At 41.0% G+C, this 26,833-nt stretch overlaps 1 protein-coding gene across 1 annotated transcript in view; it reads right to left on the reverse strand.

Moving 5' to 3' along the window:
* SH3BP5 (SH3 domain binding protein 5) overlaps positions 1–25,262 on the reverse strand; it is an 88,151-nt gene extending 62,889 nt beyond the window's left edge. Inside the window, exon 1 of the mRNA XM_063452181.1 lies at positions 24,889–25,262. Within this exon, the coding sequence (XP_063308251.1) occupies positions 24,889–24,972 (84 nt within the window). The 5' untranslated portion in view covers positions 24,973–25,262. The remainder of the gene's footprint in view (positions 1–24,888) is intronic.
* Between the last annotated feature and the right edge of the window lie 1,571 nt (positions 25,263–26,833).

The following is a 26,833-nucleotide window of genomic DNA, read 5'->3' on the forward strand; positions in this document are numbered from 1 at the left end:
AATTTTCGGCATTACAAGTAGTATTTAAAAAGGACCACTCCAGGCACCAGAGCAACTTCAAATGTAATTAAGTTGTTTTGTTTGCGGTGGTTCCTAGCATCTCCTTATCAGAAGGGATTAAAAACTGCAAACAAACGGTTTAACTTATAAAGTGTTCACTCTGGTGTCTGGTAGCTCTGCCCCTCCACTCTCATTAGTGGTAAGTTTCAATCAGGATGCCCCGGACGATAACGATAGGCTGAGAGTCTATCAGTAGCTCTCCATCCACAAAACAGAGGGAGAATAATAATTTATTTATTTTAAAAATAGGAAAAGCTGGTCCCTTAGTCCAAAAATGGTTGAAGGGCAAAGAAACGGAGATCCCTGAGCTAAAAGCCAACAGATCTGCTTTAAAATTCTACTAACTATGCCTAATTATCAATGTATATATAATACTCACATTTTATTAAAGTTTCTAAGTAGTGTACCTACAGTTTGTACAAACTGTCCTAAATTTGGGGTTCTGTCCCTGGTTTGTTAACAGTACAAGCAGATATTTAGAATTACCCGGTACAGAGTAACCTCAGTGTACTAAGCGCATACACAAAGCGATTCAACAGTAGTATGCGCATGGGCTGCCCTGAGTGGAGCAGGTCAGATTCCTTGCCAGTCAGCATGCTAGGCAAGTACAGCACACCAACCTCCCCTCGCCTTCCTCCCAGAATAACACCCTCTGCCCATGTCAATACTTCCCTTTGCTGTGAGGGAAACCCAGCCCCCAGTGATTGCCAAAAAGGTGGATGGAAGGAATTTTGGTGAATTAGAAGTCTAAATTTCATATTATTAATTGTTAGTACAGCTAGAGAGAGGAAGGGCCATGAATGCCGAAAAGAGCCCCAGTTATTGTCAAACTGGTTCAAAACAGTTAAAAAAGAAATAAAACAACAAAATACAAAAAACTGAAGATGGCTCTCAAACATAGGGAGGGCAGAGCCTGACTGCCATGATGAATGGCCACGCAAGATGGCAACTCCATGCAGATCGACACGCCTTTCAACCACATAAATCACCATATTTCAGGTAAAAGACGTGGTCCTCATAAGGGAGTAATTTGACCCTGAGTAAGCTACACTTGCTATTTATGTGATGCGGCCTACAAGAATTATAAAATTCTGGGACCTAGCTGAAGTGACTGAGTGGAAGAAGTAGCCACTCTAACCGCTAAAGACGAACCTGTTCTAAAAGCCGTTGTATGGTTTTCCTGGTCCCCCGCACAATAGACATCTTGAGTTTCACTTTTGTATTCCAAGATCATATCCATAATGTTTTGCAGATGTCCCAATGCCCTTGGTGTCCCAATGCCCTATATATGCTTACAGAGAGAGTTCAAATGCAGATTGGTCCTTTATGTACCCACAAATACTTCTGCCAATGTTACATTAGTCTCACACATCCACTATTTGTTAACCTTTTTGGAGCTGCAGGGCATTTTACATCAAAGAGTCTCAGCCTCGGGATGGAAGCTGGACAATTAACCTCTCTGCAGAGGTCTAACAATTTATTACATTTACAGAAAAATAAACAGTGCTGAGAAAAGTTACAGTAAATACAGCATACTTTGAAATATAGAAGGAAAAATACGTAAGTGACATAGAGAGAGATTGCTAAATTTAAAGTTTTACATTTGCAGTTAAATGTTTCATAATTCTTGGTTCAGTGAATAATTTCCAATACTTTTGAGGACATGTTCCCAACCTATGAACTAAGGCCCATTTAACTTTTCAACAGACATTTCCTGTAACAAAGTCTGTGGGGGTGATGGGGACTTTAACTGGAATGTCAAATAAAAAAACAAAAATGTGGATCTCATTAAGTAAATTCTCAAATGTCGAGGGCAAACTTTATTCCTATAACATGCAATCCTACAAAAACAAACCAAGACTGAAAGCAGGGGGTGGGTTGCTCTGAATCAATATAAACCAGAGGAGAATCTGCTGCCAAGTCATTCTTAAAGAAATATTACACAAAAATACTGAAACAAAGTAGTCCCTAGTCTCACTATTATACTAGCCTTCAGGTGGAAGATTGATTATAGACTATTCATTGTGGCACATACTTGTTTAACTCTTCCCTTAACCAGTACAGAATTTAGCATTTATTGTATTTTTATTAATATCAGGGTCTGGATGACTGTCATGTTACATGATATTGTTTTATTATAATGTACTGTTTCTGTAATGTTCATCTTAAGTTTGTCTCTTGGGCCACTCCATAGTTTGCATGATGCTTCAGATTCTCCCCTCCCCTTTTCCTGTTCTAGTGTATTCTATGCTGTACATCTATATGTGACTTGTGATATCTCTCCTACCTGTATGGAAGAATCGTTCTTTTACCTGTTGTGACTGCACATTCTACAGATCATACGACGAATAAACAGTGCCAGATCTTCTTACATGTGAGTTGTGACTGAGTAAACTATCTGGGAAGGTGATTTGGTATGGATAATCTCATCAGGGCAATGAGCGCCATGTGCTCCTGAAAACCACATTCATAGCCTTTGCAGCCGTTCCAGAATAATGACCCCTTCTCTCTCTAAAGGGTTGGCGCTCCTCCTCCTCAAACATCAAATGGGGGGGCCAATGTACATGCGTGGAAAGTGCCACGAGAGTTTTAGCCCCCCCATAGGAAATAATTGCTTCAATGGGGTTTTAACAATGCAGAGTCAGTTAGAACCAAGACGTGCCTCTAGTGGCTGTCTGATATAGGCAGTTCTTAAAAACTGCAAGGATATAAATTGCAGGACTAAGTGGGACTGGGACAGTGCACCCAGCCCACTTCAATGGGCTGAAGTGGCCTGGTTGACTATAGTGTCCCTTTAAAGTCCTCAGCCGTTTTCTTTATATAATTGGTTGCTGTGGACCTACATTTTTTTTTTGTAATTTAAGTACATTGCTGTTCTAGTGATGCATGTATCTTTTTTCCGTTTTCACTTATTTTAGATCAAAAATGGGCCAGAAAAGTGTCTAAATGTGATGAAGTAATTAAGAACTTTAATGGTCCACAATAGCTCTGTGTACTGGGCGCTTTAACTAAACATTCAGCGTTTTTTTCTGACATGGATGTTAAAGGAACAGGTCTGGGTGGAGAAGTCTTACGTGCGTGATATAATGTCACAGAGCAACAATCTTAGTTCTATTAAGCATTATGCAATGCTGGTTGTATTCTGCAGAAGGAAGATCAAGTCTCCTACCTGTCCATGATATTGTACTTTGAGTGACAGTTCTGGCTTGTTACCCATGCCCCAACATCATGAGTTATTTATCTGGGGTCCTGCTTCTTTGGATTTTGGAGAATTCACTACAACTTGGGTAATGGATGTATGTCCCAGTACATTACAAAATGAAAATAAATACACACACAAAAGATAAATGGTAATTAAAAAAAATATATATAATACAATAAAAATTTTTTTTTAAAAAAATCACTTTTTTCCAAAGTAATATTTAAGATGTGTATTAAAGAAACCATTGCTTTGACGGTTTAGTCTCAATAGTATGTCCTGCTCCGCATAATGATAACATCGCCTTGTGCTCTCAGGGGGATAGGGGGGGGGGGGGGGGGGAGTTAACGGCCGTCTTGCACACACACTGCCTGGTTAGACTGCAGAGCCTTAATGCACAAGGTTTGATGTATTCAACTTCAGGGAATAATAGGTATTGTAGTCCACGTTGCTAAATGGTTGGAATGCACTACCTTGCGAAAAGCATGGGGCGCTAAGCAATTATTTCTCCACCGTGCACAGTCTATGGAGAGAATAAATGGTCAGTGCAAGTGAGCATGCATCAGACAGAATGTGGTCAAGTATGGCGGCAAAAATAAGAAATTCAGACAACCTTTAAAAAAAAAATATACAGCATTTCACAAAAGTGAGTACACCCCTCACATTTTTGTAAATATTTTATTATATCTTTTCATGTGAACACTGAAGAAATGACACTCGGCTGCAATACACTTAGGGGTGTACTCGCTTTTGTTGCCATTGGTTTAGATATTAATGGCTGTGTGAGTTATTTTGAGGGGACTGCAAATTTACACTGATATACAGGCTGTACACTTACTACTTTACATTGTAACAGAATGTAATTTTTTTTTAATGCTTTATTTTTGTTGTGCAGGTAAGTACATGACATTCACAAACGCCACAACAGCGTACTTATATAGTCATACAGGCTTAACAATGGCATGAGTGTGTGCACATTTTTTAAGTAAGTATCAACAAGCTCAATAGAAGGTTTAACATTAGCGGAGAGTAACTGCATAGTAGTTTAGCATGTGTGTGGATTAGGTGTACTTTGCAGGGAACTACTGCAGTATATTAAATGCTGGGATATACACATCTGCTCGAAAAGTAAAGCTGAAGGTTCAGACGTAAAAACGGTGGGCAAGAAAATTGTCAATTAAAATAAGTAAGTAACATAATAAACAAGTTAGGTGAGGTCTGATGCCTGGTTGCCGCTGGGTACATAGATTGACGGTAACCGGGGACAGCCCTCATGATGCTAGGGACAACTGATGCCAAATAACACGTTAAACATCACATTTATGCAGGTCGACTGACCTGGGGGGCTAATTGCCGGTTTCAATGGGTAACAGTAGTTAAATAAATCGGCTCGCTGGTGCGTAGCTGTTAAGCAGCATTTCAACGAACCTGTACAGCATAGTCGATGCAGAGATATAGGCGTAAAACAATACAACTTGCGTGACCCCCTTGGTATGCTGTCGGTTGACTGCATATAAAATGGCTCTCCCCGGGGGCGGGGCTTGACTGCCAAGATGGCCGGACGCGCTCTCTAACCGCTCCGGCACCAGCAGGCACTCTATCAGCAATATTAGCCGACCAAAACATGAATGCAGTGCCGGGGGCTCGGAACATTAAGCAGGACACCCGGCGGAATGCAATGATACCTGCCTTGCCACAGACCGCAACACGAGCGCTTGAACCGGCCATGAGGCCTACACGGGAGCGGAGACGAGTGCCTGGGGGAGACGGCCGATCGTCCGGCACAGGAACCGCTCACAAGCTAGTAGCACACGATGCCCTGCAACACCCCCCTCTGGACCGGTGGGGGATATCCCGGTCCTCGATGGGGGCGACTACCCCCGCACAGCAATGCAAACAGGCGACTAAACCTATGGTGAGGCGAAACTCTCAGGGCCCAATCAAGATGGCGGCACAAGCAAGGCCTGCAACACGGCGCACACGTATCGCACCACCCAAACATACCTGGGTATTCTTCGAGCAGCTCTGCACGGCCCTCTGGACAGAACGCGGGACCGGGCGCCGAGCCTTCATGATGGCGAGACAAGCGGCAGCATCCTGGATTCGCCCAGCGGTCCGGCGACACTTGGGCGGACTCCCGCCGAGAAACATTAAAGCGACCTCCAAACTTACACGGCGCCGAAAAACTAGATGGCCGGGACAGCCGCAATGGGCCGTGGGTGACGGCACTCACCGGTATTCATACCCCCGCGAGACCAGCCAATACACCCGACCTCTCAGCCACCTTAAGACTCCTGAGACCTCCGACCCTCACGCCAAACTTTCCAACCTCCGAGCTCCAGCCTGCAACGGAGGGATACACCGAACCGGTGCACAGCAAGCACAGGCCGGCACAAGGATGGTGAGCCAACCCACCCGCACCTCACCGTGCGAGCGTGCAGCCCTCGGACAGGGCGCCCCCATGCTGATCAGGACTGTACACCCGGTGGGCATAGGCTGAGGGGGTCTACCTGCAATGCAGGCGGCACTGGGCTCCAGCCCCTGCATTATGCGCATCTCGGGACTTTGAAGCCGCTGGTAACAACCCGCAGCCCAGATACCCAGAGCTCGAGCCACACACCCACGACACTGCTGACAGGTACATGTCTGCAGACAGCCTTGAACAGTCGGATTGCCTGACCGCACACGACCCAGAGCCTGTACACATCGGGACACAGCGAGCACACTCTTCTGAGCCACATGCAGTAACAGACGGGACTTAACTCATTTAATACTGCCACGATCTCGCTAGCATGCTAATTCTTGTAAGGTCCTAACTGTAATAATTTAGCTCTCAGATCAGCATGTTCTCCTAGGCCCAGCGTATAGATAGGCCTGAAGGTAGTATTAGCCTGAGTCCCCAGCTAGCATGTCTACTCCTCACTGTTAGTGTTCAGATAGGTGCAGGTTAAGTAATCTGTTAATGTTTGTACTTTTATGCTAGAGCGCATTAACACTTTGTAGATCATGAATATGAGTAGCATGTCTTAATCTGGGTTTTAATTTCTTTTTGTTTACCGTACCTACTTCACTCGACTAACCAACCTGCAATTAGAGCTATCCTTAGTAGTTATAGCGGATATAGATATTTGTATAGCCTGGTGTTTAGCTTTTATATGCTGAGTGGGTGCAGGACGAAAGTATCTGACCTGATGTTATGTTATTGCTCAACGGAGTATTCACCTTAGACGAGACCAAACTAGTCAGTCGATTGCCTAGCTTAACCTACCTGAGCTAATATACTAATGTTATAAAGCAGAAAGTTCTTAAGAGTTTCTATATTTTTCTGGTTCCTTTTTTTTTTTTTTTTCTTCCTCTTGCCCTCCTATGTATCACGAGAGACCTGCAATTTTCTTTATAAGCAACCGAGTGATCAATCTGTGTTTATCGTAGTTACATGTATAATTATTTTAGCATGTCATATTGCAAGTAGGAGCAAGTTATTCCTAAACCATGTTTATATCCAACCTGATATCAAAAGTGTGTATCTATAAAAGAAAAAAAAGTGTGCACTGTTTATCTCATCCCCAATGTAACTAATGTCTTGAAACATACATATGGATTGCCGTTGGGGTACCATATGCAAGCCTGTGATTGGCAAATGCACTGCAAAAATAAAGAATTTAAAAAAAATAAATAAAAAAAAATGGCTCTCCCCTTGCGTTACCTTGTGTTGTCTTAAATGAGAAAAATAAAATAAGAATGGTAACAGCCGTGATGTGTGGAAGTCGGGGTGTAGATAATTATTAAGAAAAAGTAATAGCTAGTGTGTGGGAGCAATTTTGCATATCTACGGTGGAGACACCATACACAAGTACGTAATATACACCAGGTGAAATAAAACATGCAACAGGAGAAATCAAAACATAAAATAACACAAAACGAAACAACCCAATGAGTTATGGGTCTGGAGTCCTCCTTGTTTCCAACGCCAAGCAGTGTCTTGGGGGGGGGGGGGGGGTGAAAGAGCGGTAAGTACTCAACGTGTGAATGGGTATGTGGGTCTATGGGCCGTGTTTGGTCCGGGCCTCCGGATTGAGTGAGTCCCGTACTGGGCCTGTGATAGGCCGGCATTCAGAGAGTCAGGTCTTGGCTCTGTCCTGCGAGCTCTGGGTGGCCCGTCTAGGGACAAATTCTGTTGCGGTTTCCGGGTTCCAGCCGTGGGTTGGTAGCTGTGCTGTCTCCGGTGCTTCGGTGGTAAGAAGGCGTTGGGGAATGCCTAGTTGCTGCAGGACCGTTTCGGCTTCCCGGAGGTCTCGGATGATATGAGTTTTAGTCCCGTGAGTGACTGACAGGGCGCGTGAGGGGCGCCATTTGTAGCTGAGGTTGTGCTTCCGTAGGAGGGTGGTAAGCGGTCACATCTCCCGGCGCCATGCTAAGGTGCTGTAGCTCAGATCCGCATAGAAAGTCAAGTCCATGCCTTTCGAAAGAGTAAGGCGAGTTGTTGCGCAGTGCGGTTAGGAGGGTTGCCTTGTCTCTCCCTCTGACGAACTTTACAATTAAATCCCTCGTGCTTGGGCGGATTTGGGTACCCTGAATATGCCCTCTCTCTCTAATGTTTTAGACATTTTTGGCGTGAGCAGGGCCGAGAGTAGTCGCCTTACCACGTGCGGGAGCTCCGCTTCGGGTACGTCGTCAGGAACCCCCCTGATCTTTAAGTTGTTCCGACGGCAGGAGTCTTCCAAAGTAGCGAAGCGCCTTTCATATGAGCCGTTCAGTTGTCGCAGGTCTCGGACCTCCTGTTGGAGGGTAGTGATCTGATGTTTGGATGAGAGTGAGGTAGTTTCCAGGGCGCCTATCCTGCCGGTCAGGCCTTTAAATTCTTGGCGCAGCGTGGCCATGTCTGCCTGGAGGTTCTTTTGCAACTCTGCCAGCAGTTCTTTCAGGAGTGCGGCCGTCACCGGAGCGGAGTCCGGCTGTGTTGTCGGGATCCGCGGCGTGGGAAGCGCTGGAGCTGGTAAGTATCCCTCATCGGTTCCACAAGAAAAATCGTCCGAGAGGTCCGGGCAGTCCCCAGTAATGGCCGCCATCCCAGGCCCTTGAGCTCCTCGTGCCTGCCGCCACATCTCTCCATGCCCATTCAGGGCGCTTCTTGTCTCGCTTTTTTTGTTTTTTTCCCCATCTGGGTTTAGGGCTCCCGGGAGAGCTGTCGGGCCCTGTTGGTCCGGTTTGGGTAGCAGAAATTAAGGTGATTGTCAGCTTTGTAGTCCGGAGCTCCAAACACATGCGACCATTCGCTTAGGCAGTCAGACCGGAAGCTCACAGAATGTAATTTTTTTCAATGTTCTCACATTAAAAGATATAAAATATTTACAAAAATGTGAGGGGTGTACTCACTCTTGTGAGATAATGTGTATATACACTGGTTCCTTTCAATACAGACATACAGCATAATCGGAATTTAAGGTGACACTAGTCCTTTAATTAAAACGTCAGTCCATGTCTAGAATGGACGGTCGGAGCAAATCCATGTCAGCAATAGCTAATCAATACGCATGAAAGTGTTTGTTCCTGCTCAATGCTGAATATACATACTAGAAGCGGTTTAATAGTACAGTAACTATACAACTAGAGAGGACAAAAGAACTAGTATAGCTGACAGAAGAGATACAGTTCAAACACACAGGGCTTTAATCGTCATGCCATTACTCTTTAAATTTACAGACCGCAAATTATAAACTATTAATGACAGGGAGTTACCAGCAGCCGCCATTGAAAGCCAGGCGGTAAAGTAGCAGCTAATACCAACCCATTTTTTTTCTACAAGAACCATAAATTGCTTCTTAGCTACTGGTTTCTAATTCTGCCACTACTCATTACTAGATGTTATTAACCTCTCCCACCATAAAACAAATTAATATACAGAAACTTAACTTAAAAAAAATATATATATATAAAAAAAAAAAATCTTTGCCTTTGCAAAAATGACACACAACCCTTCTAACTAAGTAACTTAACTATAGTGCATGGCTGACAACTGCAAGTAATGAGGAAAAAACAAAACAGCACTCAAGTGATTGAAGTTTATATTCCATTGAAAAGCATAAATGATTAAAGTGATATTATCTTGAAAACAATGCAGTACAACTTTGATGTTGATTGTTGCTCTGTTTTATTATACATTCAAATCAACTATTACACTAAAGAGTTGGCTCAGTAGTTTAAAAAATAAATAAAGAACATTTAAAAAAAAAAATGAATAACAGCTGTAGTGTCTAGCAGGGACAATGTCTGATCCTGGCATGGTCAATGAATCCTTTCATCCTTCTGGGATTAATAAAACCAGTACAATTAACTTGGGTAATAATATCTAGCCCCCAGGAAACACTTAAACCTGGTGAAAGCTGAATGTACCATTCCTGGAAAATACTTTAATATAAATATTGTTTTTATGTGCAATGCCCTACAAGTGTTCTTTTTCATTGTACACACATTTATATCACATCAGATTTCTAAGAACATCTTGGAACATTTAATGAATATTATCTTCATTGTCCCATGATTCGTGTGTGATGTAATTGTATTAATGGGGCATGATCTGCTTACATTTGCACATTTGCCAGCTTTGTATCCCACTAACAGCAATTCAGGAAGCGGATGTCTACTCAATGGCAATGACAATTCCAGTTAAAAGCAGATGACTTGGGGTCGGTAAACTCACAATCACAAGTGAAACACACACGTTTCCGTACCTTCCAGTTTTTCAAATTGACATAGAGGGACACTTTAATTTTGGGGATTTAAAGGATCACTATAGTGTCAGGAAAACAAACTCATTTTCCTGACACTAGATCATCCTTAGGACACCCCCACCCTCAGGGTCCCCCTCACTTGGCGCTGAAGGGGTTAAAACAGACAAACAGAAGACAGCCACTAGTGGTTGGATTAACCCTGCAATGTAAAAATAGCAGTTTCTCTGACTGCTATGTTTACATCTGACCGGTTAAACCCAGGGGTGGGGGGGGGGGGGGGGGGAGGGCCAGGCAACCCAGACCATTTCATTGAGCTGAAGTGGTCTGGGTGACTATATAGTGTCCCTTTAAGTGGAAGTGTGGTTGAGGCGGATCTGTTCTGAGAAATATTTATTGCCTTACTAATAACAATTGTAACTAAAATGTAACTTAGAACAAGGACAATGAATCTTCTTTACACAGACTGACTTTTAAAAACACATTTATTGTAGTTTAACCCCTTAAGGACACATGACATGTGTGACATGTCATGATTCCCTTTTATTCCAGAAGTTTGGTCCTTAAGGGGTTAAAGACATTACTGCCAGTATTATTGCTGTGGAGCTCTATTATATATATATATACTCAAACACATCAACATTATGGAACTCATAGAAAAGTGAAAAGAAAGACCAATGGGTTTGGCCTTACATTAGGGACGGTTTCTCCTAAATAGGGAGTTAAAGGAGGTATGCTTTGCTGTCAAACTAATAACTTGAAAACATGTTTCCTATCATGAATTGAATGAAGGTGCTCCCTACTATGTTTGGTCAATATACTCAGATTAAATGTTTTATTTATTTAAAGAGAACAAAAACAACTTTCCGTTTCAGGTACATTTCATAAGCGGAGGAATTAAAGGGACACTATAGTCACCAGAACAACTACAGCTTAATGTAGTTCTGGTGAGTATAATCATTATATCCAGGCATTATTCTTGCAAACACTGCCTTTTCAGAGAAAAGGCACTGTTTACATTGCCCCTAGGGACACCTCCAAGTGGCCACTCCTCAGATGGCCACTGGAGGTGCTTCCTGGCTCAGTGCTGCACAGTAAGCAGCCCTGCCGTTTAGCGTCCCCAAGCTCTGCGCAGAGACACTGAGTTTTCCTCAGAGATGCATTGATTTAAAGCATCTCTATGTGGAGGTGCTGATTGGCCAAAAGCGGTGTTTGGCCCCGCCCCTTGTCGATTTTAGCCAATCCAATGCTTTCCCCATGTGAAAGCATTGGATTGGCTAAAATTCTGCAATTCTGATGATGTTACCAAGGGAGCGGGGCCAGTGCTGGCAGACCGGCACGGTGCTAGAAATAAGGTACGTTTTTCATGCTTTTAAAAGGGGGGCGGGGGGGGGGTAAAGAGGGGAAAGACACCTAAATGGTGTTTTTTGCACTATAGGGTCAGGAATACATGTTTGTGTTCCTGACCCTATAGTGTTCCTTTAACATTTGGTAATCCAGAGAGAAACAAACTTGATGCAATAGGTTTTGGGAGCCCAACCCAAAAGTTAACAAAATGTCTGTGTGCCATTTCACAAAAACACAAAAACTGCACAGCGGATATATTTACTACTGGAATGGAATATAAATTTCCAACAGAGGATACGTCACATTCCCTCTGAGGACACAGGGTGCAGAAATATCACGTTGAAGTTCATTCTAAAGAAATGCAAAAACCTTTGAACCTGCTAATATGTAATCTTTGAGTTCAGCATTTCAGAAAAGGCACAGGACCACACTGTATAATATAGTAAGGCTAATCAATTTGACAGTTAGGGGAAGGTTATATTGTTACATATTGCTTAATTCCGCCTAGCTGGCAAGAATGATTGTTGATAAATTCTTACTTATTACTTCATGCATTCACTCTTGCTGAACCTTGTGTAATGCTTCCATTCTCTAGACCAGGGATCTCAAACTTTGTCAACCTCACGTGGTGAAGACCTACAAGTGCTATAATTCTCTGAATGTAACAGAGAGCAAACTAATCATGTGAGTTAGGTTCTGGAACATCTGGGGGGCAGAATTTGAGGTCCTGGAGTAAAGGCTGTATTTTTCTTTTTTTTTTTTTTTAAATTCTTTATTTTTATTGTGCAGGTGGTTACAGGTTATCACATTCGCCACAACAGCGTGTTTCAAAGGTTCACAAGAGTTAGGTAGTGGCATGAGCGTTTGCACATTTTTTTATATTTATAACAAGTTTGGTTCAACAATATACTGTGTGTACGTCTATGTGCTGACATGAAGGATCTCAGGTATAGTGGGATTATATGCACAAGTCTAAGTAGAAAGATTAACGATTGTTTTCTGGAATTACATAACAGTTTTGGTGAAAATTTAAATTAAATAAAAGAGAGTGCAGAAGATTGAAACTAGCTAGACTGTGAGAAGAATAAGTACTTAGAGGTTCTAGAGAATGACTGTGCTGGCACCTATATATGTAAGGCAAAATTCGAGTGATGCATGCAACAGATCTATCTCTGAGTATTTAAACATTTGCCTACTGAGTACTGCATAAACATAAGAAATTGAGTTTTACATGAGGATAGTCAAAGGTATAACTCGCTTGCAAGGTATGGCTGGCTAGGTGCACCTGAGTGCTATAAACTAGGAGCACCCACACAGCATTATAGTCGAGGCAACTACCGGTAAAGGGGTCTTCAATGGGTTAGATAACAGGCTAAGTTCCCCTGAGCTAAAAGAGAGGAGTATAGCCTAGTTGTGGAGAGGAGTCTCAGGATATAAATCTTAGCGTGCTTTGGTAAGTAGCGACTATGGGTCAAGTGACTTGGTTACTAAGAGTCCGTGTCCGCTTGTATAATGGGCGATACTCAGCTGCAATTCTGTAGTCCTTTCCGTTTGTCAGTCCTAGTAAGGTGCTCGGATGTCTGCGTGTGGGTCCAGTGTGCGAGGCGCTGCTTCAGCCAATTCCCTTGGCTGTTCGTGTGGCGGTCGGAGCGTGCAAGCTCTGGATGTTGCTGACAGGTTGTGAGATGCTGCTGACAGGTTGTGAGGGAGGAAGGACCTCTCCCCGGCCCCAGGCCTCATGTCGGGTCGGCTTCTGCGTGCCACAGACTCGGGCATCTATGTGAGCCGGGTCTTTCCCTGTGTGGGCGCTGCAGGTGGCCCTGGTGTTTCGCCGCCGCCAGCGGCGGGCGGGCTTCCGGCATTGTGGCTGAAGCTTTGGAGAAAACCTCCATAGGACCTCCGGCCTAGGTGGGTATACAGCGGTCATTGCGGGCGTAGGTGAGCATGCTTTACCCGGGATTTGTCCTCTCCGTCTCCTCTTCACCTTTACCTCTTCTTTTGCTCCGTGGGCAGGGGAGGACTTGGCGAGGCGTTGTTCCAGGCGGGCCCAAAATTTCTGAAAAATCAGGTCCAGGCTTGAAGGTTGGGGTTGTGTAAGTGTGGGCCCAGATTTTGTAGCCGCCATATTGCTGGGTTCAGCGCACTCAGGGCCCCAGCTTTGGTGATCAGTTGCAGTCCATGTAGCTTTGTGTGCCAGGTTTGTGGGGACCGGGATAACCCCCGCCGGTCCATAGGGGGGGGGGGGGAACGGTGGCTCCAGCTGTGCCTTACAGTGCGTTGGGGCGGTGGGAGAGCGACCGTCTCCCCCATGTCCGCATCGTGTGTAGGCCTCATTAGCTGGGTGGTCAGGACCGAAGCGTAAAACCTCGGGAAAGGTGTCATCTTGTGGGGCTCGATGTCCCAATTCACCCAGGATCCAAAAGAAGTCAGGTCACACGTTCTGTTCAGCAGGATTCAATTGTTTTTGCGTAAGCTTGCAGGAGCTGCAGCACCATGCGACTGCTCTGCTCTGTGGTTAGGCCCCGCCCCCAAAGGCTGTATTTTCTAATCAAATATTTGGCATGAATTTGAATGCTGATAGCATACTTTGTTTTTATTATAATATTTCTAGTATAAAATGATAATATTGCCTAGATCCTGTCTCAAACCTCCCAACAGAAGAAGTATGCAAAGTGGGCAGGTGGATTAGGCTAAGAGGGGGCATCACCAGTGACACAACTTGCAACAATGACTAAGCCCATAATGGGCCAGTCAACCTGGAAAAAGGAGTGAACCTGCCTGCTGAAGGGGCCTGTCTGGCCAACTCCCTGCTTTCAGGACGTTGCAGAGATCACTGTGCTCCCCGAGTACAAGTCTATGGTGTCACTAGGGACATTATTCTGAAATCGTGGCTGTCAAGAGACCCTTCTGCCTTGATTACCTTGGAAAGGTTTTTCAACATATTTGTCCATTATCAATACATTTATATATCTATAAGCTAAGCTTAGCGTACCTCTAGATTTATATGGTTACTATTCTGTATAATTGCATTTTACTATATAGTCCTAATAAAAAAAATTTAAAAAAAAATGTAAATTATCTTTTATTACTATATGTGTTGGTCGTGTCCGTGTGAGTCTCCTACAAAGTCAATATATTATAGTATTTTTCTGACCTTGTTGAAATCATATAATTAAGTTTTATGTGGACTTAAACTATACATTAACAGGAAACTCTGCACCATCGTAGTAATCTCCAGATGGAATTTTAGAAAAAGAAATAGATTTTTTTTTTTTTTTTAAAGATGCATATTCAACTCGGTTATCTATAAAATCTATAAAGTGACGGTTCTCTTCCACCTATCACCAAAAGTCACAACGTCAAATGCAGTCTTTAAAGGGTTATTTCACAAACCAAGACCACTTCCGAGATTTGAATTGGTCATGGTGCCGGACATCTGCATCTGCAGTTTTTTCCTATGAAAGAAGAGAAAAAAAACAACAACAAAAAAAAAAACCCTGTCTTGTTCATTTCATTGTTGCAAAAACCAAACCGATAAAAGAAGCAACAAACAGGACATAAAAGGGGAGAAGAAAAAGGGAAATTGCTTATCTTTGATTGCTCCAGTCATTATCAGTTCAGGGCTCTCAACAATAACAACCGTTTACAGAGACAACTTTATAAACCACAAATGACTTGTCTCTGTAGAGGACACATTTAAAGCTATGCAATTGGACCATACACACTTGAAAGACTGCTATTTATTAAAATGCAGTCACTTGAAAAATAGGATTATGAGAATTCTGTGCAAAATCCACAATATATACAACTATTAAAACAAAATTTTTCTGAAAGTTATAATTATCTGATATTTGAGCTAAACTCATAAAACGTATGCAATCTAGGTCTTCACAATTCATATTATAGCATTACAGATGCATCTGGCTACTGATGTATAAGTAGTAACTGAGAGAAAGCAACCATTACTGTACAATACCTATATCCCAGTTGAGAAAATGTGTTTATTTTTATATTAGTAATACAGCAAGGGCATAACACAACATTAACCCTGAGGTGTGTATGCACTAAACCTAGAATAGATAAATGATTAGAATCATTTGACCTTAAAGATAAAATGCCCTTTGAATGACAGAAAATGTAACTTTAGTGTATAACCATTTCGGACTCGCATCACAAGGAAAAATAAATAAATAAATAAAAAAAAACACAGAGTCAACAGAAAAAGAAAATGCAGGAACTTGATACATCACTCCCCGACTTAAAATGGGATTCATCCTGTACATTACTAAGCACATTCCATTTGTGCACATTTTATCAGAGAGGAAATGCTAAATTTCCTATACGAGAAGACAAAGCCCAGCTTAAAGACCTTTCTCCCATTGCCACAGCAAAAGAAATACTTATATATTCTACACACTATCAGAGAATGGCAAGAAATTGCTTTTCAGTCACTGAAAGAGTTAACAATTATCTAAAATATGCATCACTTTTAGTATTCCATACGTTATTTTTCTCCAGCTTCTGACAAATTTAGTTTCACATCCAATTCAAGACTGCAATATAAGAAATATGCTCTAGGTTTGTAGAGAGTTTAACAAATTTGAAAAGGATAACAATGTGGAAAATTGTTAAAAAAATAACACGAAAAAAAAAAAAATTTTACCTATGAAAAACAAGTTACTAAAATAAAGCATAAATGTCTTTAAACACAACAGTAGTGATGCATTTATTACTATGCTCAGCTAGTCTTTCTGGTAGCCTAAGCATCAATAACAATGTATTTACAAATGTATCACACTCCAACATTAGCCATAATTTGCAAATGACATTCTCTTTGGATTTTGTAGGACAGATTCCCCCATGACGCTATATATAGCGGTCCACCTATTGAATACACATTACAATTATTGGAACTAGCTCTATCTAATAATTATTTCAGATTCGAAGAAGACTGGTATATGCAAAGGGCCGGTACATCAATGGGTGCGGCCATGGCCCCAGCTTATGCAAACGGTTACATGTATATATATGAAACAACTAACATCTTACCAGTATATGGAGATAAAATACTTCGATTTTTTAGATTTATCGACGACTTGCTTGTATTATGGACCGGGACAATACAGGAAGCCCAACAGATGGTAGATGATTTGAATAAAATCGACAGTCCAATCCGATTCACATCAGAAATAAGTAAAGACAGAGTACACTTTCTGGATTTACTCATTTGGGTGGAGGAGAATAATTTACAGTATTCACTATATACCAAACCCACCGACCGCAACACTATTCTTCATGCTCAAAGCGCACACCCGGAACGTCTCAAAGCTTCATTACCTAAAGCACAGTTCCTCAGAACCATAAGGAACAACTCCAATGCTCGAATTAGGGAAGAACAACTAACACAGATGAAAACAAAGTTTCTTAATCGAGGTTATAACCACACACAATTGGAAACAGCATTGAAACAAGCGAGAGAATTTATCCCACAAACCTCTGTGAAGACACAGAATCGTCTAATTTGCCCAACCACATATAATGATTCTTCAGTTCAATTATCGAATATTATCCGAGATAACTGGAATATGTTGGCCTGCGACTCCACACTACCATCAACTTTTCAACAGAAACCTTTAATTTGTTACAAACGAAATAAAAATTTGCGTGATTTATTGGTTAAAACTGATCCTGTACAAAGTTATGTACGGCAGGGGAAGATACAGCATCGAGGAAGCGTCAGATGCTTGGGATGTGTGACCTGTAGCCACATGGTCCCATCCCGCACATTCAACCACCCCCATACCAGTAAGAAGTTCCTGATAAATCATACTATTACCTGCAAAACTTCGTTTGTTATATACAAATTAACCTGTCCATGTGGTTTGTCCTATATAGGTAAAACACAGACCCTACTGTGTGAACGTATACGCGGCCATAGATCGAATATCCGTACAGCGTATAGGGACGGCACCAGCGACAAACCGGTCGCAAAACATTTTTTGCAGAATCAACATCCTTTAGCATCTCTTAAATTTACGGCGATAGATCATATCCCGGAACCAAGACGTGGGGGAAACCGAGGCAAGATGCTTCTCAACAGAGAGACGTATTGGATATATCTACTCGACACAGTTGCTCCAAAAGGACTCAACGAAATGATCTCGTATCATTCCTTTCTCTAATAAGCTCCATTTTTGCTTGTGTTTTTTGATTTTAAAAATGAACCGTTGTAGGCTTGTAGATAACTGTGATTAGGAATATTAATGGCACATTTTTCTTTTTTGAATCCGATGAGTTGGCACTACAAAAAAGTGAAACTTAGATGTAGAAATAATATCTACAGAAAGATCAATTAAGACTATACAATATGTCATAGTAATTCAGATAGATACATTATAGTTACAATTAATAAATTGTCAATAAATGTACTATTAATCTAAATGAAGAAAATATTCCACACAGTATATCCAGCGAGACGGTCATATAACTGTATGCACTGCTACTATATAGGGAACACTGAATAACATTTACAAGGTTCTTCCAACACTGGCACTCAACACACAAAGTTAATGAGAGTTAGCTTTAATAAAACTTGCACGTAATCTCCGATTAATACAGGGAAGCCTATACATTGTATATTATTTATTATAAGTCACTACACAATTCATCACTATATAGTAATATTTTTGATTATTTTTTGAATACATTTGTAGATTGCTTACATACTTATTGCAAAGTTAGTGATTTTTTAATTGTTTAATTATTATTTTGTATATTGACAGTTAAGTATGCCCCTTTTTGCAGGCGTGCATACAAATCAAAGCACTATCCAGGTGTACATTATATATTAATATGGAGGAATCACAAGTAATTTTTTCTTTAATTTTTTCTTAATTTTTTCTTCATTATTTAGTAAATGAAGGACATTAGGTGTATTAAAATACATACTGTATAATGTTAATTCATTAGTTGTATTAAAATACATAATGTATAATGTTAGTTTAATGTAGTATCCTTTAATAGCATAACATACAGTCCTTTTATCAAATATTTAAATTGTCTGTTTATTCGATCTGGTCCCAAGGTGCACGGAGTATAACCTGCAAGCGATTTTCCTGTGTAGAATAGTTCCCTAGGTAACGCATACCGCGTAACCAGGGAAACGACGTTCATTGACGTCATTACGGAGAAGTTCCGGGTTATGGAAGGTCGCGTCTATTTCGCGCATGCGCAATTATTAATGGAGAACGCCGCGGTTGAACTCTTTGCACCTGGGGTAAGTCAATTAAGTATTAATTTTATAGCTATATAAAGGCGATATTTGTTGTATGTATGTATGTCATTTGATCCTGAGGAAGGTCCCTGAGAGGACCGAAACGTCGATTTTGCATCAATTTATGGAATAAATTTATAACTTTTTATCCAAGACCGTGAGTGCAACCCAATTATTCCTGGTTTGATTATATATATATATATATATATATATATATACAAAAATCTAAATACAAAGATGTATGCCCAGAACACGTCATTAGTAGATTGAGAAACGCTCTGCAGCTTGCCGTGGGGAGTTTAGTAAATTAGGAGTGCTTTTTCACCTATTAAGAATGCTGGATAGCTTTTTAAAATTCAATCCATCTCACTGGTTGGACTAAGTCATTACATTTCCAAAGTGCACTGCAGCCCAGACATTGGATTTTCTTTAATTCAGCTCTCTTATATTTTCTTAGACAAACTAGATCTGAACCAGTGATTTCATATACGTGTATAAGTGTTAAAAGAATTGCATGTATTTTGGAAGAATGTAATTATCACTCATAGACACAAGATGCAATTAAAAGGGACTGTGTAGCAGCTGGTACCCACACTGGGAGCTAGATTGCATTTTCTGATCAGCCTAATGACACTGAAAATTAAGAGATTCAGATAAAGAAATTACTAAGGCTGTATTTTGTTTGCCTCTACTCTGGCCCCCATGTCAGAGTTCAGGTATGCATTTAACAAGGAGGGAGAGGGAGAGGGAGAGGGAGACAACTTCTGATCTCCAAAGGAAACCTTTACTACACATTAGTACATTGCTGCCTCTTTATAAATAATAACAACTGCTGTTATGGTGCATGTAGTGTCCCTGTAAGGGTGGTTATGTGTAATCATCCTTGGAAAAATTTATTTTGTGGAAACATTCTAGTCATTTTGCATATTTCTGAAGCAAAAATAGGTTATGAGAATCATTAGAATGGACAAAAGCTTAGAGCAACTCAATAGCTTGTCCTTTGGTAATCCCCACTGGTCTCAAAACAGTTTTTGCCCACTTGTGCCATTACAGAGTGAACTTATACCATTTGGATAACAGACTGATCCCATATGTAAGGGCAGTGCAGATCCAAAATGCCAGCAAGTTTCCTCTGCACCAGAGATACAGCAAGCATGGACGATTGTTCTGGCCTTCTTTGGGCCTCGTCAACAAGCTGTAGGTGATATATATCTAAGCACAGTGAGCACGAAGTCATGTCTAGATTACCCTTTTAAACTTAGGGAGGCTCTAAGCAAATGCACTGAAGCCAAAACTGAGAATATGAGCATTTCTTGTATTAACATTGCAGGCTTTCCATCATGCTCTATATAGAATTTCTTCAATTACATAACGGGTAGGAGTATTGCTAGACAATATCTTTATCTTAAAACACATACACCTTGCATTGGCATGTGTCCAGCCCAACATAGCTCCCACTTAACAATTTAACTGTAAACGCAAACAGGGTATTCACTAAAATGTTAGTTATTTAAAGTAAATTTCAGAATATCGTAAATAGAAAAATTCTCCAAGTTGGCCATGTGATGAGTTTTGCTAATTTGGCTAAAAAAAATAAATAATTACATTTGTTTTGAATTGCTGGCAACTTACACACCAGTAAATTTATCAGTTAATACAACTTGCAAATTATGTGTGGCAAACGCTCCTTGCCACGAATATTTGCCACAAACTCATGGAGGAGTGTGGAAGCTGGCCTCCTGACCACTGACTATGGTCGAGGTCTGAGACACCACTTGGGGAGTTACCCTGCCCAGCCGCCATTAGCATTAACCAAACCCACGGAATGGTCCTCAGCGGTAGCCGCGACCGCTATGGAACACATTCCGGCATGAGGACTTTGTAGGTCCCCTGTCACCTTTGTTCAGGGTTTTGAACCACTTGCAACCCGCCAGGAGAGCACGTTTTGGAGGGTAGGTGCCTGAGACTAAGGGGAACAAATGCTACCTGAGAGCAGACAGATGACCCCATATTTTGGATGCAGGAGCTCCCGAATGTTGACCAGCAAAAGCACCAAACACCCTGAAACTATTTTGAGCATAAGACCACGTGTGCGGCCGGGCAATACTTTAACACGGTGGCGTTTCCCCTACACTGAATGGATCTTAGCGCTATTTGGACAACATTGTCGCTCAGTTTAGAGCTATTTGAGCATGCAGAATATGTGGGGTTATTGTATGTTTTTATTATGTTATGGGGTACTTTTATGTTTTGTGTTGGGCTCTCTGCTCCTGGGAGATAATTAACTTAACCGATCTTTATCAATTATCTCCCAGGCCCAGAGCTTCCTGGGAGGGGCTTTGTTGAATACAATGGAGACCATAGGAGTAGGTGATGTGTAGAGTCCCACAAGGGGAAACCAACATCAGGAGAGCTCCACTGTATAAGAAATGAGGAAGGGAGGCCCTACCTTTAATCAATCTAAGGATAAAAAGGGATATGCAAACAAAAAGTATAACCTGAACCCACTCTCCCTACTAAAGTTATAAATAAAGAGTGTTTTCTTTTTATTTAATCTCTGCACTTGGTAGCGCTTTTTTATTTTTGTTACCACTATGGTTATTGATTTTTAGGTGTTTATTTATTTATAACTTTAGTAGGGAGAGTTGGTTCAGGTAGACACTAGTGGTTAGACCACGGTGTTGAGGTAACTTTTAGGGTGAATTGAGAGATTTATTTTTTTTTGTGTGAGGCTTTTCATCTGCGTTTAGACCTGATTACCCGGTCCCTTGTTCTCTGGGGACCCTGTGCCTTTTCTCTCTCCCTAACCTCGTTTACACTACCTTCCTGTCAGTCAGACACTAGGGGAACTGGAACTTAGATGCTAGCTAGTACTCCAGACAATTGATCCCCTGGGCACCGTTTAGTAGGTCTCCCTTTTTTTCAAGTTATGCTTTTTGTTTGCATATCCCTTTTTATCCTTAGATTGATTTAGGGTAGGGCCTCCCTTCCTCATTTCCTATACAGTGGAGCTCTCCTGATGTTGGTTTCCCCTTGTGGGACTCTACACATCACCTACTCCTATCACCTACATATTTTGGAGGGTTACCCCCTCATTAGAGCTCCCTATTAGGTGGTTACAGTGGTGCAGCTCATGAGCCATTGACATGTATCCGGACTCCTGACCTGCACTCTGTTTACTTTATTTCTCCATTTTGTGTTACAATGGAGACCACATACTGGGGTCTGTGCATAAAAGGCAGAGTTTGGCTCATTAAAATCAGTTGTACTCCCAGAACTATGTGTCATCTAGTTACTGGGAGGGGAAAAGGGCTAATCACTGCTCAACACCTTGTTTCAGCACATGGAGGACTTAGCGGGGAAAGTCCTTGTACGGACTACAACTCCCAGGACTGTGTGTCATCCTGCTAGTCCCCTATTTTGTCCAGGACGGAGGGGCTCCAGGAGGACCCCAGTCAAGCCACGGCTACAGGGGCAGAAGCGCTGAGGTTTTCTCTGGTTCCTTGGTGGAGGTACCCAGACGGGGAACAGGGAGATCCAACATGTAATAGTCATCCTTAGTTCATCAGCACCATTACATACAAAGTGTATACAAGTAATTCACTTTATTTACAGGCAATGTTCCTGTGCCATGTAATAATAAAAGAAGCCAGTGTCACGACAATACATTTTACACAGATTATCCATAGGATACTTATCGGGTAAAATACTTATCGGGGGTATGAGCCATTCAGCCATTATATTTTTGTAAGTACAATACTTCGAAGGTTAGAGCCCACTACCTACTTTCCAGCAACAGTAATAAAAGGCTATCAGCATGCAATATTATGAAACTACACACTTGGATATCTGTGTTTATGTGTATCACATCCGTTTGACACAAGGGAAAAGAATGGGCAAATAAAATTTTGAAGAAAAAAATATATATAATGGCTAAAGTAGTGGCTCTTTCAATCCTGAAAAGGGAACCAAGTCAGCAAAAACAAATAATTATTATTTAGTGAGAATGCATTTGTTTTAAGATAAGTTGTATAATATAGAAGGCCTTTTGAAGTATGGTGCGTTTGATGTCATGTTAATTTGTGGCAATTAAACTTTATAATTTTCTACAGTCCATTGAAAGTCATCTTTGTTTCATTACACAGGGCACCAACACACAAAGTGGTTTATTTTTGGTGAGTAAATCAAGGCCAAAATAGCCAAACTGGAAAAATTGATGTGTTAAGGAAGGTTTTTAGTTCAGCTATTTTGGACAACCATTTGCAATTCCCAGTTTAGTGAATAGATTAAAATGGTTTAACATTAGTAAATTTCAAAATAAAATAAAGGGAATCACCATTCAGTGGAAGAAATAACCAATTGGCATACACTATGCTTCATTCTGTGTCTGGTAATATCTCTGCATTGCTAAAATCCATTACTGTAAACTATGAAAACATTCAATAAAATGAAACAAACAAAAAAAGCAACTACAGGAATAAAAACGAGACACACAAAAGCAGCAATATACAATGGAAGAAATTGCAATGAGAAAAAAATAAAATGCACAGCATGTTGATTTTCAGTCTAAACTAGATTTTTCTCTCCAAAGACTCAGCATTTAACCCCTTAAGGACCAAACTTCTGGAATAAAATGGAATCATGACGTGTCACACACGTCATGTGTCCTTAAGGGGTTAAAGACGGAAACAAATACATGCTGTGCCTTTATATACTTATTTCCATCAATAATTTTTTTTCAAAAAAGGAAAAAAAAAATACATAAAAATCTATATAACTGTACCATTTTCAATACATATATACATGGACACACTTTCAGATTTGTTCACATATCTTTTCTTTAAGCCTTAAGTGGGCGTACAAGTTTTTGTTTTGTTTTTTCCAGCTGTGAAATTACACAATACTGCAAAATTAGTTTCATTTGAATTAATAAAATTTGCTTGAGGCAGTAGGTGTAATTCTGAGATTGTGCGATATTGGGTGGTGCTCAGCACAAATTTCAAAATGCTTAAAAATGTGTCCATTTTCACAGAAAGCGATTTCTACAAAGTTTCACTTAGTAAAGCTGAGCAATTGCAAGTGACTAGCAGCAGTGGTGCAATGCCATGCAATGCTATCCTTTGTCTTCTTAACTGCAACGTGCATTGGCATGCCAGCAACCACACAATGATATTCAAGGTATGTAGTGATAAACTGCAGTTATCAATGCGATAACCCGCATAGAGGTTTCTACTGCAGAGGTTTAAAAATTAATCAGGAAAAATATAGTAACCAGTTTGATAAATCTAGTAGCCAGCCATGTAGATCTGCACATCCATAAATCTCTACATAAAACCAATTAGGAGAAATGACAATAACACAAAAAATTGTAAAGGTCTTTATCCCAGGCTGCTGGCATTTGGTTACCTCATATATTGACACTAAAATGCTTAGTATCTGCATTGTGATATTAAGTGAGCTAATGATGTCCATTCACTATCAATTTGGCACACTACATCACCTAAATAATATGCAGTGCTGGCATAAAACCAAAATCCACTGATCTAAAAATATAACACTTTTTTTAGGCAAAAGCAAACAATCTTCAAATAAAATCTACTGAAACTATCAATGATAAATGTGCATTTATAGGTGGTTTCTATATGAAAATGATCTGTGGAAAATATGTCAATATGAAACTTCTCTTAGCAGACAACTTGAAACATTTTATAGTGGAAAAAAGCTCTATAATTTTTAATGAAAAACAGATTTAGGGTTAAAAATGCAAACAGCTACTGTCATAGCATGATTTTTTGTAAAAATGTTTTTGCAAGTCTGTTTTTTATTCTATACATGTTGGTGTTGTTTAGTGAATATCACAGCAAAAATAAACAAGGATCCAAGATTATATCCATCATGCAAGCCAGGTACCAACGGTGAATAAACGAAAAAAAATATATATAAAATACTGTTTATGTGTGGGTATTGCACTGAGGAAGACCCCAGACTTGCACACATTGCCTCATAATGGCTGGTATTAGAATATGCATTGCATGCAGCTGTGCCACTGAAAGGGTATAAACATTAGGATCACATTACAAGACTATATTAAAAATAGGCTATGGGTCACCAGACCCACTGATCACAGGTTTGGCATCTGCAATAGTTCTAGTGAGCTACAGAGAACCTGTCCTATATAATGACACAAAGTAGACACACCTCCTCCTCCTATACAGACTGGATAAGCAAGTCTAACCTTGCCAATATGTCCCCAAAATGCTGCAATCCATTGCATGAGATACCTGTATCCGAGGATCTACTTCCTCCTCTTCTTCCTGGTGCTGGGGATTCTCATGACCCTTGTTCCTTTTTGCAAGTGATTCCATTATATTGCATTTAAGATCTGTAGAATTCGATAGCAGCTGCAGATGTTCGGAGGATGGAACAAAGGCCAGGCGGCTCTATGTGCAGGTCATGGGGGGTCCTCCAGTCTTCTCAATGGCTTCTGATTATATCCACAGCCAGCCTGTCTTGCAGATAACTCTGCAGGAACACTGCATGGGCTGCAGGGAATCAGAGCAATGAGTGAGGCTAGACTGCAAGCAATCCGCCTGGAAATGAAAGCCAGCAGCAAGGGGAGGGAATCAGTGCGCTCCCCGCCCTCTGTGGCTGTCACTGGCGTGAGAGACAGAAATCAGCTCCAGCTTGTATCTTTCTCCCAGAGCTGCTTGTTATGTACATGGGGTTATTGCAGATAGGGAGAGCAGAGACAGGAGCTGGAATGTACGTCTGGCTGGCTGGGAGAATAGGTCTGCGACTATTATGGACTTGGCAGGAATTTTACGGAGGGTTTGGGTAGCCATAATTAAAGGGACTCTATCATAAAAAAAGATAACAGAGCCCAGGTTTTATGGATGGATATCATAACTCTGTGTCCCTGGGTTTCAAACGTTTCCTGACATAAGCAGAATGACTTAGTATTCTTGTGCAAAATTACTTCAGTAATCCATGCTTTGCTTAAATCGTGAAATATAGTGAAATAAATTCTGCAAAGAATCATCATTAGACTCTTTCCAGCATTATCAAATTGGTTTTCGATACAAAGGACACACATACATTATGGAAGCACATTAAACCGTTTAAAGAGGCATACTAAGCACTGTCTATAAGCACACTAAGTACGTTAAAAAAAAAAAAGTATAACTTAAAGAGACACTCCAGGTGATGTGGAATTATTAAAAATTATTATTGTACTTGTATTGAATTATTGTACTAACTCCATTTTAACCTTATATTGTGACAATCCTCCATATTGTCCTCCTAACCTGACTTCTTCAAATCCTCCATTTTGTCCTCATGACTTAACTTGTTCATTTTAAAACTACCTTACGTGACTGAACTTCTCAAACCCAATTAATACAGTAGACAAAGACCGTGTTTCCTACAAGGACAAGTACCAGGAGGTGCTGGCTACTCCTTAAGACTTGCCGGCTACTCCTTAGGACTTGTAAGATAGTATAGTTTGAAGGCCACGAGAACACAGTAGTAATGAAATGTTCTATTCATAAGAGACCTTGCACCTGGACATGAGGCCTGATATCACTGACTGTGTAAAATGACGCTCAAGCCCCCCTTTCCACCGAGTAAACCTCATGCTGGGAAAGATGGCGCCTGAGCCTTCTGTCCACACCCTTGTCCAGAACAATACCACCTCCCGGTGGGAGGACACCTAGCTGGTCACTCAAACCCCTGAGCCAATTAATAATATTGGTGGGTGGACACGAAGTTAGTCACATAATGTTTAATCCAATCAATGATGTTTATTTGTTATTATCTGATATTCAATGATGATGTCATTTTGCTTTTAAAAAGATCTGCACAACTGTTTTCCAACCAGATTGCATTAAATTTTCTGAAGTGCTTTTAACCTGAACTCCATGTGTCAGTGTGAGCTTACTTCTGCGTATACGCAATTTAATCATCTCAGATTTGGACAGGAACAGATAGACTTTGAACATTTTGGTTTACTTTCAAAAAGTACCATAACAACTTGGCTCCCAACGTGGGGCATCGGGCTATGGCCTCTGGCCGGTGAGCCGTCCTAAGGAAGATGCTGTTGGACGGGGGAATCCTGGGGGTAGGAAGGGAGATTGATCACCTCCAGATACACGGTAGAGACTTCTGCAGAGCCACCGGTACGTTCCGGCCCCTTTGATTGACCCGTCCACGTGTCTGTGACTGCTTCCC

The sequence above is a fragment of the Pelobates fuscus genome, chromosome 4 (assembly GCF_036172605.1).
Source record: "Pelobates fuscus isolate aPelFus1 chromosome 4, aPelFus1.pri, whole genome shotgun sequence".
Taxonomy (NCBI): Eukaryota; Metazoa; Chordata; class Amphibia; order Anura; family Pelobatidae; genus Pelobates; species Pelobates fuscus.